The 14249-nt window shown below is 39.4% G+C and overlaps 1 protein-coding gene across 1 annotated transcript in view; it reads left to right on the forward strand.

Annotated features, from left to right (window-relative positions):
• Window positions 1–14249, forward strand: part of galnt16 (UDP-N-acetyl-alpha-D-galactosamine:polypeptide N-acetylgalactosaminyltransferase 16) — a 51946-nt gene that overhangs the window by 14061 nt on the left and 23636 nt on the right. Inside the window, exons 2-6 of the mRNA XM_042501228.2 lie at window positions 296–477; window positions 1663–1761; window positions 1845–1912; window positions 8097–8162; window positions 12347–12468. Coding sequence (XP_042357162.1) covers window positions 296–477; window positions 1663–1761; window positions 1845–1912; window positions 8097–8162; window positions 12347–12468 — 537 coding nt within the window. The remainder of the gene's footprint in view (window positions 1–295; window positions 478–1662; window positions 1762–1844; window positions 1913–8096; window positions 8163–12346; window positions 12469–14249) is intronic.

Below are 14249 nucleotides of genomic sequence, written 5' to 3' on the forward strand. Positions count from 1 at the left end.
TGCAACTTGCCAAGAATTAGTAGAAAATGTCCCAAAATGATATTATTATTATAATTATCATTGTTATATATTTAACAATATTTACAGAACTATTATTATTTTTAAGATCCTTTCGACTCAGGTTATATCTTTTTTTTGTTTTACTTTTCTTTATTTACTTATTCTAATTTTTTTTTGCCTTTTACCTATGTTTTTGAAAGATTTCAAGCCAATTTGCTCAGGTCTCAGAGGGTTAATACATTTTCCTGTGACTCTGGGTGATGTAAACATGTAAACACACCTTGTGCTCGTGCAGGTGACGCAGCCTCCGCGGGCAGAGCAGCAGGGCCAGCTGCTGGGCGGCTTCGATGAGAAGGCCTACCTGGCGGGGAAGCAACTGAAACCAGGGGACGACCCGTACAGAGATCACGCCTTCAACCTGCAGGAGAGCGACCGGCTGGGCAGCGAGCGAGCCATCAGAGACACCCGTCACTACAGGTGCGCAGGGTTAATGTCTCAGCCCAGGTGCTGTCTGTCTGTCTGCCTTTGATCTGCACAAGTAGATTGAGGACTAATCTTGCTTGAGCTGCACATGGATTTGGAGTTGTTTGGAAAAATCTGTTTCGTACGCTTAAAGGTAGTTGACCTGACCGTCCTGACTGCTGGGTTCACTCGAGGCTGTATCTGTCACACACACAGGGGCTGGACAAAATAATGTAAACACGTGCTTTGATTTGAAAAAACAAGAATCTTGAGTTGATGAATCCGTCTCTCCAGCTGGATGTGGACTTCTCAACGGGCTGAAAAAATTACAGCCCAGGGGGCAAATGGAGGAATCAAACTATAATAGTGACTTCTGTGTATATTTTTGGTAACCTTAATCACTAATAATAATGATAATAATAACTTTATTTATATAACACCTTAAAAAACACAGTTTACAAAGTTCTTCAACAAACGAGGCAAAGAGGCTGTAAGAAATTAAAACAGTTTCAGTAATGCAATAATGCAGAGGAAGGGCAGACAAAAGTGAGGGCAGAATTAAGTAGAAAGGTTAAGGCAGGGACATATTAGAAAAATACAGTTACAATAATAATAAAAGTGATGATAATAACAATAACTTTTATTAATAAAAATAACAATAATGACAGTAATAATGAGCAGGATCAGGGCAGAGAAAGTAAAAAGATAAATTAGAAAAGTTAAAGGACACAATAAAAGATAAAAGATGAATTAAAAGACAAAATAAAAAGAATTAAAAGACAACATCACATAAAAGGAAGTCTATAAAAATGTGTTTTAAGAAGTTATTTAAAAGAAGTCACCGAATCTGGGTGAACAGTTATTTTGTGATTTTGTTGCTGTTAAACAGTGAAATGGTTCACAATAACAAGATCAATGGCGTGTGATAAATTCGTCTTCATGTCTTCTGACCTGGTCTTGAAGCTCCCAGCAACAGGTAGCAGATTAAAGCGGGGGGCCAGAAGTCTGTGCAATTGTTGCTTGGCAACCATATATTTCCATGTCACTAAGGCAACAATGCTGAGGCGACTGCACCGCAGGGCACCGCCGCTCATCACAGCTGCCCAGTGTGTGTGTTCATAAATATGTTTTTAAAGAGACGGACAGTAAACGTGCTGTAACGGTGTGATAAAGTGATGATTTCTTTTCTCCGTGCTGTAGGTGTGCGTCTCTGAACTATGACACAGAACTTCCCGCCACGAGCATCATCATCACTTTCCACAATGAGGCTCGCTCCACTCTCCTTCGCACCATCAAAAGGTAACGTGGTCGGACACAAACGGCCTGATTAGTCATTAACAGTGGCACTTTTCTGATGTCTTTTTCTGTTTTCTTCCTCTCAGTGTCCTGATGAGAAGTCCTCCATCACTGATTCAAGAAATAATCTTGATAGATGACTTCAGCTCTGACCGTGAGTTCATGTTTTCTTACTGCTGATGAAAGCTGTGATTGAGCACATTGAGGTTTCGTCTTCTGTGTTTTTTTAGGGAATTTGAGGATTTCGTATTGTACAATTACATAAATTACATATATATATATTTTTTTAATGGTTGATTATCTATTTTTATAGAATATATAGATATTTTTAAATGCCTAACATCTTGAGAGCAGCTATATTATATATTTTATACCCATTTATGTCCATAAATGAAAATTTTAATTTAAAAAAAAAAAGTTTGACTGAATTTTTTTTGTCTTACTATATTTAGTCTTTGGGATTCCTGTTTTTATGCATCTGGGCTAGTGATAGCCGTTTTATGTTTTTGGGGTTGTCAGTTCATCCAATTTTCATATTTGGCACAAACATTCACTAAGACTCAACAATGAATTTATTAGATTTTGGTGGTCAAAGGTCAAGTTCAGCGTGACCTTAAATCAATCTTATTCTCTTAAAGGTAATATTTTAAAAGCTCCTTGAGGGATTTTTTTCTATTTTTTCCTCAAACATTCACTTGGACTCAGTGGTGAACTGATTAAATGTTGGTGGTCAAAGTGTCAAAGTCAGTTTGACCTTGTGTCCCTCTCATTCTTGTGAATTCAACATCGCAAAAAGGCTGTGAGGGAATTTCCTAAATTTAGCACAAACATCCTCTTAAACTCAAGAATTAGAAAGTAGTGGTAAAAATCAAGGTCACTGTCACCTCACAAAGCATGTTTTTGATCGTAACTCAAGAATTCATGCGCTAATTATGACAAAAGTTCACCCAAATGTTTAATAGTATAAAATAATGAAGTGCAGACACTTTTTTAAAAAAGGTCGAAGGTTAACTTCACTGTGACATCATAACGTTATGCAAAAACACTTTTCTGGCTAACGTCATAACTCAGGAACAGAAGGGGAGACATTTGGTCAGATACTGAATTATTGACACTAATTTTGGGTGTCCACATTGAAACTGTGGTAATCTTCTATGTTGCCGAGGGGAAGATGTTTGTGTCACATTCATGTTTTCACAGACGTAGTTATTAGATTGTAAGTTCGTGGACTGGTGACTTCTGTGTGGAGGCATACAATCAGTAATAACTGAAGACAGTAAGACAGTAATTCCAGTTTTTCCATAATTTCATTATATTTTAGGAAGAAAACAGTAATTCGATGTGCCCAAAGACTAAATATAGTATGACAAGAAAAGCTCTCTCCTGGCCGAACACCCTCGGTGTCAGGTGTTAAGATCTTTTTCATCCTGCGTTGAATATGTGTGATGCAAATATGAAAGGAATGTTTTGGCACGAGAGGCCCAAAAAGTAGGAAGATGTAGGGCGAGAAGGGTAATATCAAGAGACAAGGGTAGCTTTGAAGATGTGTCACACTGACGTCTGATATCACAGAGATTGAATCTGGAGGTGAGAGCCTCCTGAGGATTCGCTCACACATTACGTAACCGATCTGTGATGCTGCTGAGGGATGAAAACACACTAACAACACAGCAAGAGCAGAAATGAGCCGGAGCTACTGCCACCATGAGACACTGCTTATTTTTACGTAAAAAAAAGTGAATAAGTGGTCTAATTGACCTTGACATTTATAAAACAGATAAGTTAATGGCACCATTATGTGCGGGTTGTGTTTTTATGTAGCTAACCACGATGGTGGAATTAGAGGATAACCACATTTTCAGTAATTATTCCCCTTTGTCAGCATTAGGCAGAAGAATTACATGAGCTCATGCTTTACACTGTCCACAGCACTTTCTGTAATTACCACCACATGCATCTTCAGTCTGTGGGAACAGCACAGTGACCTACATTCACTGTGTGCTCAGGCACTGACACGCACACACTAAATGACACGCACACACACGCGCACGCACACACACACTCAGAGGTGTCAGGGCTGGCCAGACATCTTCACAGCAGCGTCTCAGCAGTGAGAGCTCCATTAGCCCACTAATGCCTTGTTTATGTCGCTCTGCTGCAGACGGTTTACCTGCACACACACACACACACACACACACACACACACACACACACACACGTTGAACTGGCAGGATCACGGTGTTAAAGCCAACATGGCTGCCTGTTTCTTGTCCTCTGTTGTCAATTTTCATTATTCACTATCACACGTAAGTGTTTCAAACACACTTTGGTTCCAGTTTGTGGCTTTTAGTTTTGACTTTTTTTTTTTTTTTTCGACTGCTCTGTTTCCTTCAGCTGTTCTCTGCGGCCTTCTCGTGTCGCCACTTTCTAATGCTGTGTTTTATTTAATGTTTTAGAAATACCCGCTAAGAAAAGTCAAATAAAACTGCTGTTTAAGTTGTGGTTTGAAGGCAGGAGGTCGGTCATTACATGGTGTTTTCATTGAGACTGCACACGCAGTGAGGGGAGAGCTGTTTGCCAGTTTTACATCCCGAAACCATGCCGACTATTTTTCCTTCATCGGGGTGTTTTCTCTTTTCTTTTGTCTTTTTTTAAGTCCAGTGGGCAAAAGAAAATGTTGCCATTATACCTCTAGGTGCTGTATCGTAGGCAGCTAGACCTTCCTAAGTTTCTTGAGGATGTTTCGCCTCTCATCCGAGCGGCTTCTTCAGTTCAGTATGAACAAGAACTAAAGAAGTCACCTCCAAACTACTGCTGGAGACCGACAAACAGCAAAAACAGTTGTTTTTTAGTGTGTCATTGTTTCCATCGGCTATTTGAGCTCTAAATGTGAGTGTTTTGTAGCGCCTCGTCGGTGTAGACGGTGCCACAAAAAGCAGTTGTTTTTTACAGAGACATCGCTGCTCTTCATGTCAGGATTAAGCTCCCAAAAAGGATTTTAAGCCAAAATATGGTCTTTTCCTAACCATCATTAAGTGTTTTTGTGCCTAAACCTAACCATACGTTAACCACAATGTTGTGGAAACATGAAGTTTCAACATATTGGCCACATAATAACACAAATGTAACATATCCATGGTTGGCAGAAACAAATGATGCTAACATTTTTCTGGCAATTAGGTTGTTGGTTTCTTTACATACAGTCCATTAATTAGACATATAACTTACAAATTACTCTTAAAACCAACATCTTAAAAGGGATTTTTAAGTCACATGACTTAAATGAATTATATTTATTAAGCTACAGAAAATCCCACCAAAATGAAGAAAAAATACCTGAAATAATTTGAGAAATAAAATACAGTATGCTTGAGAACGTTTTCATGTTAAAATGATTAGGATTTTCACACTCAGCTGTATAAAAAATGTAAATTTCCAACATTTAATTCCTGATGAATAATGTGAAAGTCCGATTTTAAATGACTTGTTTTTACCATAAATTATTAATCTTAAAGTTATGATTCAGTACTTTCAGAGCAGACACACAATTAAACACAAGTGTCCTTGTTTCTGTTACCTTGGTAATGTACCAAGTCACCAGTGTGTTTCCCAGTTTCAGCGTCTTTCAGCTTTTGACAGCATACAAGTCTCCTTTTGTATGAGCAACAATTACAGACGCTCAAGCTGAAAAAGTACATCCTGTACATTTGACTGTTGAAATACTGAAATCAGTGTGTGTTGTCTTCTTTTTAAGACTGTTCGTGCATGTTCAGACCAATAAAAAGCCAGAAAATAGAACAAATGGGTGTATTTAAGTCGGGCAGTGAGAGTGTGACCTAAAGGGTCAGTCGACGTGACCCTGCAGGCAGACGGCTGGAGGAGGAGGTGGGGGAAAGCTCGTCCTGCCTGAGTGTAATCCTATTAAGGCTCGCCTTAATCATGAGGACAGTGTCCTCAGTTAAGGACAGTGATCTTTACTGTGAGTCCAGACGGCAGCATGTGATTCAGATAACAGCGAGACAAGAATACACTCCAGCAAACACTACGTGCTGGTGTTAATTTGCTCTATTTTGGCAGTTGGTGTACAAAAAATGAATGACCTTTACAGCAGTGGTTCCCAACTGGTGGGTCGCAGTCCAAAAGTGGGTCACAGGTCCATTCTGAAAGGACTTTAAGTGACTCTAGATCTTGTCAAGTTTGTAAAAAACACTCTTTATTTGTAATTTCTGGTACAGAGCTTTTATTTTAAAGTGGCATTTTCTGCTGTTCAGCTATGTTATGGCCCTGTTCTTGGTATGATTTGGCCTATAAACAAGCTGTTTCTTTGCAGTGTTTTTATTTCACCGATTTTCAATATGCACTTTTTTGGTGGCAGTGCTATTTATTTACTTGAGTTTTAAGTAATTGCCCTTCATTCTTTTAAAATGTTTATTTTAGTGTATTCTAAGCCCACGTGCTGTTTACATTTTGTAAAATAAAACTGAATATTTGATAATTGATCTGATGTGTTGACCTTGAACTAATGATTTAAGACAAAATCCTGACCCTGCGGCCAGATGAGTCGGTAACCACTGCTTTACATCGATGTACTGACAGGAAATCATGCGCATTGTGGCACAAATTTGATCAGTTAAACTCCAGCAGCTCATTTTAAACTTACCAAATTCACAAATAATTGTCTTTTTTCATGTTTTTATTACTTCATTTGTTTATTCAGTGTTTCCCTCAGAAAAATAATCCGTATGTGATGTTACCTGCTGACTTGTTTTATTCTTTTTCCTTGTCTGTGTGTCCTTGTGTATCATTCTGTGTCCCCTCTCTAAAATTAGTTATTGTTTTGGGTCCGTAAACGCCGCGGAGGTGAACCTCTTCTTGTTTTCTCTCCTTGAGTTTTGAGTTGCAGGGTGGATAACTGATCAGTCGACGCAATCAGATAGCCGATCAGATTGATAGATGGGAGGAGCAGCTGTTTGCGAGTGAAAGCAAACTTTTAGATCAAGCGCAACATAAGGTTAAATGTAACTTAAAATAAAAACATGGCTGCAGATGATTTCATCATGGCGGACCGCCACAAAATGAATGAATATTTTAAAAAAATGAATATGTGGGAAACCATGTTATCGCTAAATTGTTGATGTCACCAATTTGTCATTTTCATCAGCTGGAAGAAGCTTTTTTTTCATTGTGATCTGCATTACAGATCAGAAGCTTACACTGATAAGAAAACAAAAAAACTTAAATTTGTAAATTTTTATATGCAGTCTGGTATTTTAAATTATACTTCATTTTATATGCATGAACATATTTCATGTAAAAGTGGCACACGGTGTACAGTTGCATGCATGTAACTGTGTGATGTATGCAAATACACACACACACACACACACACACACACACACACACACACAATCTGGCTACAAGTACACAACATCTGCTCTGTGGGTGTGATCTATGACTTTCTGCTCTTCTTTCCCAAGTGCTTTAAGCCCCCCTCCCCTTCACTACACACACACACTCACAAACACACACACTCACACACACACTCACACACACCAGCTGTCTCCTCTTTCCTCATGAGCACCACTAAAGCACTAATACACTCCTGCTCTCGCACACACGTCCCCTATGATACAACAGCTGAAATGCAAACAAACAGGTTTGTAAACACAGCAAATTTAATCAAGGAGGATTACAACTTGTCATGCTTGTTTCTGCCAGCATACGGCCGTATCGCTGTCGGGGAGGGGGGGGGGTCTCTGCTTGATCTACCCACAATCCCTCAGCAAGGTCACACTCGCTCTCTGCAGCTAATACTAATCCTCTCAAGGATGTGTTTGTGTGTGTGTACCTGCGTTTGTGTGCTGTTTGTAATAATGTCCATCCATACACATCAACAAAAGGGTCTGCGCTGGAGCGATTGCTCATGTAGAAAAAGGGAGTGGACGATGGGAATGAGCTGCTGGCTGGATTTGTTTATGGAAAAAGGATTTTGAATTTAATTATCCAGTGAAATGAAGCTGTTTTGTTTGAGCACTCAGTCACTCTGAACTGCTTTTTGCCTTTATGTGTTTCTGATTATCTGCAGGACTGAGATGGAGCTCTAATGGATGTTGTGCTTGAATGTGATGTGTTTAGGTCGTATTATACGGTGCTGTAAGTGGCCTTTACTGAGGGTGCGTTTCTGTGTAACTATCTCCCTGCGTGACTGTGTTTAAGTGCACTAAATCCTCATACGTGCAGCCGTGTGGTGTATTTGTGAGTGACATGATTGGGAGGTTTCTCTGTGTGTGTTCTGCTTCCACCATAACATCTCCATCTCCTCTGCTCTCCTCTTCCAGCTGAGGACTGCCAGCTGCTCTCTCAGATCCCCAAAGTGCGCTGCCTGAGGAACGGCAGGAGAGAGGGTGAGTGTGGACGCACCGGGGGAGTCGGGGGGGAGGAGACAAATTGGCTTAATGGAAAAGAGACTGGGCTTAAAGGTGCTTTAGGTGGTCCAACATAAGGAAATTAAGGGCAAAAGGGCAAGTTTATTACTGTAGTACAGTACGTTTTAAACACAGAGGCAAACTGCTTCACTGAAAGCAATGACATGCATTAGAACTGAGGAGGAAAGTAATAAAAAATAATGACTAATTCAACCCTTTGAAACGTCAGCAAAATGGCTCATTTTCTTTCAGAAACATGGAAAGAAGGCAGAGCAGCCAAAGAACAAATGAACCAAAAGTTAGCAAGAAATCAGTGAAAAGTACAAAAATATTACCTGGATTTTTTTTTTAAGTTAGAAAAAAACAAGTGCTTAAAATTTATAGTAATTTTGTAATAAATTCTGTATGCTGAATAAGAATAAAGAAGAGACAGGATCAGAAAGAAAATAATTGTATAAATATAAAGAAGCTATAAGCTGTTCACACAAGATGAGTCTAAAACAGACAGTAATAAAAACAAAACTTAGTATCAGAGCTTTTATCAGCACTGAAGAGACAAAATTACCTTTGTGCACCTGTCGCCTCCTGTGGACAGGTGCACGAACCTGACATGAAAAAATCCACCTGGATATCAACCTGACAACATTTTCTCAGTTTCATCCCAAAAGACTGTAGGAAAAACATGAAAGCATTGTTTATTTCATCACCCACATCATTTCATCTGAATTGAATTAAATTAATCCTTGAATTAGATTAAATCCTCAAACCACAACACAGGAAAGTTCAGCCAGAGGAAAAGCCAAGAGAACGAGCGTTGCTGATTGGCTTGGATGTCTCAATCATAATCCCTCTTACTGAGGTTGCTGCCTGTGTTGCTGCTCGCTCCGCAGACTGAAGACTTTGTTTGGGCTTACGAGCCACATGCTGACAAAACATAAGCACAATGAATTCAGGCCAGCGGTTCCCAACTGGCCTCCGAGGTGCAAGAGTCGGAGTGAGCTCAGGTTTACTTTAAAGTTGTCTCCAAATTCACGTCATTATGTCAGAATGTTTTAGATCTCTTTGTTAGCAGTTGTAAGGTGAAATATATACAGTAATCACGAGTGTTTTAAACTGGATGACCCAAGAAATACAGAGATTGCATTAACACACATACAAAAGAACTGCTCTTGTTACTTTTAGAATTGATTTTAAGATTTTATTCCCACTTTACGCAGCTCTCTATGATCTCACACATTCAGGGCATCATCGACCTTTTTCCTTTTCTCCTCCTCCTTCAAACTGCTGCCTGAAGTCATCACTACTGATCGTTAAATGTACCCACAGTTACCTGAGGAGGCAGGCTTTTGTTGTTATATTTGAAATATTTGGTAACACTGTAGTTAACATGTAATTATGTTTAGCCACAAAAACCAGTTGGTCATGGTTAGGCTTAAAGCACACGTATAGTGGCTCACGTGTGGGCACAGAAACACCACTGTAAACAGTGACAGGTTGCTAAAAAACACCTGTTTGGCTAAGAATATGCAGCCAAAAACACAGCGAAGATTCTGTAAAAAAACACCCACATTTCACACTGAAACACTGCTGAAAATGCATGATGACACAGTAAAAAAACAACCATGTTTGGGCGTAGAAATGCTGAAAACTCAGCAACGACTCAGTCAAATAACACCCAAGTTTGGAGGCAGGCAGACGGCTGTAAGTGCAGCGCCAACTCCTCAAATAAACACCCTAATTTTTGGGCAGAAACATGGCCATAGCTGGAAATGCCACCGGAAAATTAGTTACAGGTTGCTAAAAAACACCCATGTTTGGCCGTAGAAATAGTGCCAAAAACACAGCAACAACTACATAAAATAATACCTAAGTTTGGGTACAAAACTGCAAGTGGAAACAGCTGGAAATGCAGCTGGAAACACAGTGACCACATACTAAAAAAACACCCGTGTTTGGGGGCAGAAATGCTGCTGAAAACACAGCAATGGCTCCGTCAATTGCCACCCACGGTTGGCGGTGGAAACCCAGCTGGAAACACTGGTGGAAACATAGCGATGACTCTTAAAAAACACCCATGTTTGAGGGCATAAACATGGCTGGAAAGGCCACTTGAAAAGCAGCTACAGGTTGCTAAAAAACACCAATTTTTGGGAAACAACATTAAAAGCAGCTGCGACCAGTAGCTGATAACAGCATTTTTAACATACCAGTCGGTGTAGCAGGAGCCTTCTTACCAATATCTTTAATGCTGATAACCTCTACTCATGCCTTGTGTGATAGCGTTTGAACTGGGTGGCATTTGTCAAAAAATACAGTGTCCCATTGTGTGAGGAAATACTGAGCCTCTTCTAAAAATAAAAATGTGTTTTCCTGACCTGCTTTTAAAGATTTAAGTCTTCAGTTGGAACCAATGTGCTTTAAGCTGAGAGTCTCGGAGAAGAAACAGAAAATACTGAGCAGCAGATGTTGGTTTTGGTCCTTAATTGGATTTATTGACAATAACAAATATACTGAAGGTTGCAAGTCTCATGCTTTGAGTAAAGATTTAGAATAGGGCACACTGAGTTTAAGGAGGATGGTTTTCATTGTACTGTACTGATTATTTATCAAGCCTTTTTGTGTTTGTATAAACACTGAAATCACAAACTGCAGCAACAGCAGTGAGTCACGCCACTTCACAACAGTTTCTGTTAAATCCTGTTCGGTCTGTTCAGCTCTGTACTGTATGAACTCATTGTTTAAGGTTGTTTGAGGCATAACAGCCTTTAAAAATGATGTAGAAAATAATCACATCTTTCCTATGACTCATATCGCACAAAGAAATCTTTTTTTTTTTTCATCCCTGCTGATACTTCAAGCTGTTTGTGATGGGAAAAGGTTTAACAAACATAACAGGTACAAATAATTACCTGAAAGTTAGACTTCAAGGATGCTTTTTGTGCTCTTTAAAGACACACAGTTATCTTTACAAACACTTTCACAAGTTTCTGTTACTTTTAATGATCTTTAACTTCGAAACAAAACTCTTCAGATGTTGATTTGCATCTCTTTAATTAGCTTGAGATGCTGCAGAAAAAGACGATTAACCTTTTTCACACTTGCCCCTGTAAAATGCAAATTACTGTGACTGCAGACACATTTTGATTAAGAAAGACACCTTTACCGCTGTTCCTGCCCTGCCTGTAGCAAAGCTGTTCTTAACTTGGTGTCCTTTAAAATAGATTTACCTCTCAGCTTCAAATTTACACTTTTCTTTTCACAAGTAATTCAAAGTGGTCAGTAGAGCAAAAATACAAGATAGACTAATCCAATTAACTGCTTTCATTTAAAAAGGCTTTTTATGCTGCAGCTGCTTTAAATACACAAATGTAAATATCTCCAGAAACACAGATGATTAACTCCTAAATTAAAAAAACAATTATTTAATGAGTAACCATCCTTAAATTGTTCAAACCTTAAAAAGGAAAATTGACACTGATAAACACATTTAAAGCCCGCTGTGCTGTTTATGCCGTTTAAATGGCGTCCCTCCAAATATATTTATTTTGGTTTTCTTGTATTATCTTAAACAGTAAGAATACCTCATTTCAATTGTTCATTTGTGGATAAAATTAAAACCAATGCAAGATGCAAGACATAAAATGTCAATATAAAATAATACATAGAAATAGACCAAAAACAACAGAAGCAATAAAAGCAATAAAACCACAAATTAAAGGAAATGAAATAAATAAAACATAAGTTAAAAAGGTAAAATGAAAAAAATAAAAATAAAAAGACAACATCACATAAAAGGAAGTCTATGAAAATGGGTTTTAAGAAGTGATTTAAAAGAAGTCACTGATTCTGCAGCTTTATCTCCTCAGGCAGGTTGTTTCAAAGCTGAGGGGCTTACATTAATAATGCAACAATTCACTAATTTCCTTAAACTTGATAGAGCTCCCACAGAGCCACAGAAGACGTAGAGCGGCAAAGGAGTCGTCATTGCGACACGTAAATTGACTCTGACGTGTTAAATCAGTGGAGTGCACCTTTTATAAAGTGCCTCACAATGTGCCAACAGCCTCGAGCCATCAGAAAAGTCGACATCTCCTCTTGCAGTGAAGCAGCATTTGACTGGTTTCAGGCTTCAGTGTCATTCCTTCCCTGTCCTCTCTCCGCAGGTCTGATCCGATCACGTGTGCGAGGAGCCAACACGGCCTCGGCCTCCATCTTGACCTTCCTGGACAGCCACTGCGAGGTCAACACTGATTGGCTGCAGCCGATGATCCAGAGAGTCAAGGAGGTACAGACCCGCAGGCTGCCGTCATTCACACTCTGCAATTAGTCACTTAATACATGCAGCTCACACTCACACACACGTAGTCACACACACACACATTTCGGAGGTGGAACAGTTACCCTGTGATGTAAAGCTGGAGGGGATTTTTGCTCCTTTTCATGGTACATTTTATTGGCTGTGATGTAATCCGTTGGCACTGCTTATTGTTAAACAAACACTCAATTTGTTCAGCTGAGATTGAAGTCATATTACACCAGAAATCACACTCCACTGTACCACGGCTGGAAGCAGAACGGTGCCATTTTCCCAGCCGATTTGTTTCCCACTCGACTCTGGAGTGCTTTACTGAGTTAGCTGCTCTGTTTTGTGTTTTGCTGTTGTGGTTTGTGTTGGTGACATCCTCCTGCTTCAGGGCTGGGTGCTGCTTTCATTTCCAATCAAAACCAGTCTTTTTTTTTTTTTTTACGCAGTGAAAAGATTTTTCCTTTTTCACCACATCCTACAAATTTAATCATGCAGCCCACCAGGGAGTCTACAATCACATTCACGCATCAGTGTCTCACAGTGCAAAATGTGACACAGATAAAATGCAAAACCAGCCGCTTTTCATTATCAGGGGGATTTTTTGTCTTCCATCATTTTTTAAAATTTTATTGGTATTTTCATGTGAACCTTGAAGGGCACGTTCGCTATGAGCCCCCACTGTTTCTTTTTTTTGCAACAATTTGTTTTCAATTACAGAAGCTCAAATCACAGTGCAATTTTAGTTTCAAAAATATATCAGGTGTCCATTCATGCATTTGGAAATATTATTTTAAAAAGTAAAAGACAAAGATACTTGTCAAAAACCAAACTAACCCCCCACTAACTACAGGGATACAATTACTCAAATATAAATACAGACACTAAACCTAAGGGACACTTGGAGGTATTAACATATATGTATAAACCTATGAATGAATCAGAAATTAGTCCCCACCAGGTTCATTTCTGGCCTCATATCATCCCAATGAAGGCAAAAGCCAAAAAAAATCTGGAAAAAAAAAAATTGAGCCCCTGACAGTTTCTGTCTACTTTTCAGTATCAATTTCCCAAAGTCACACAAACAAAATGCACACAGCATGCAGATACATGATTTAGAGATACCAGCGTCTGCAGAGATGAGCGTGTGCACTCACCGAGACACAAATGTCTGCTGTTGTGATAAAGAGAGATGTAGCTGTGGAAACCTCCATCTATCACTAATGAGTAATAGGCTGTTTGCTGGCTGCCTCTTTCCTCCCCTGACATGACTAAACTGCGACTGGGCTCCAACCAGCACAGCTGCTCCCCCAAATCCTCTGCCATCCCCCTTCACAGGCAAACATCCTCACTGACTCTGCAGCAGGAGCTGTTTCATTTCAGGTTTTTCTCAGTAATCACTTCTCCTTTCATGTGCACTGCCTCTAAAGTCTGACACTCGCCTCGTTTCTTCATCCACTCTCTTAGTTTAGAGGAAGTGCTGCATCTGCCTCAACTCCCTAAATCCACTGCAATATTTATTCATAAAACTCTCTGTGCGAGTATTTAAACATTCAGCTCTCTTATCTACTTTTGCTTGTCCAGTCCTGTCAGTGCAGAAAAGGATTCACATTATTTGGCACTGAGTTTGAAAGCATGATTGTTTAAGTGACGTGCAGAAGAGAAGTAACCACTATGGCATTTTCACTGGCCTCCATACTGCTTTCTACTGTTGTTAAATGTAACACGCCAGAGAAAAACAGACAGACACACTCATCTACTGG

The sequence above is a fragment of the Plectropomus leopardus genome, chromosome 14 (genome assembly GCF_026936395.1).
Source record: "Plectropomus leopardus strain MGB_pleo_1.0 chromosome 14, ASM2693639v1, whole genome shotgun sequence".
Lineage (NCBI taxonomy): Eukaryota > Metazoa > Chordata > Actinopteri > Perciformes > Serranidae > Plectropomus > Plectropomus leopardus.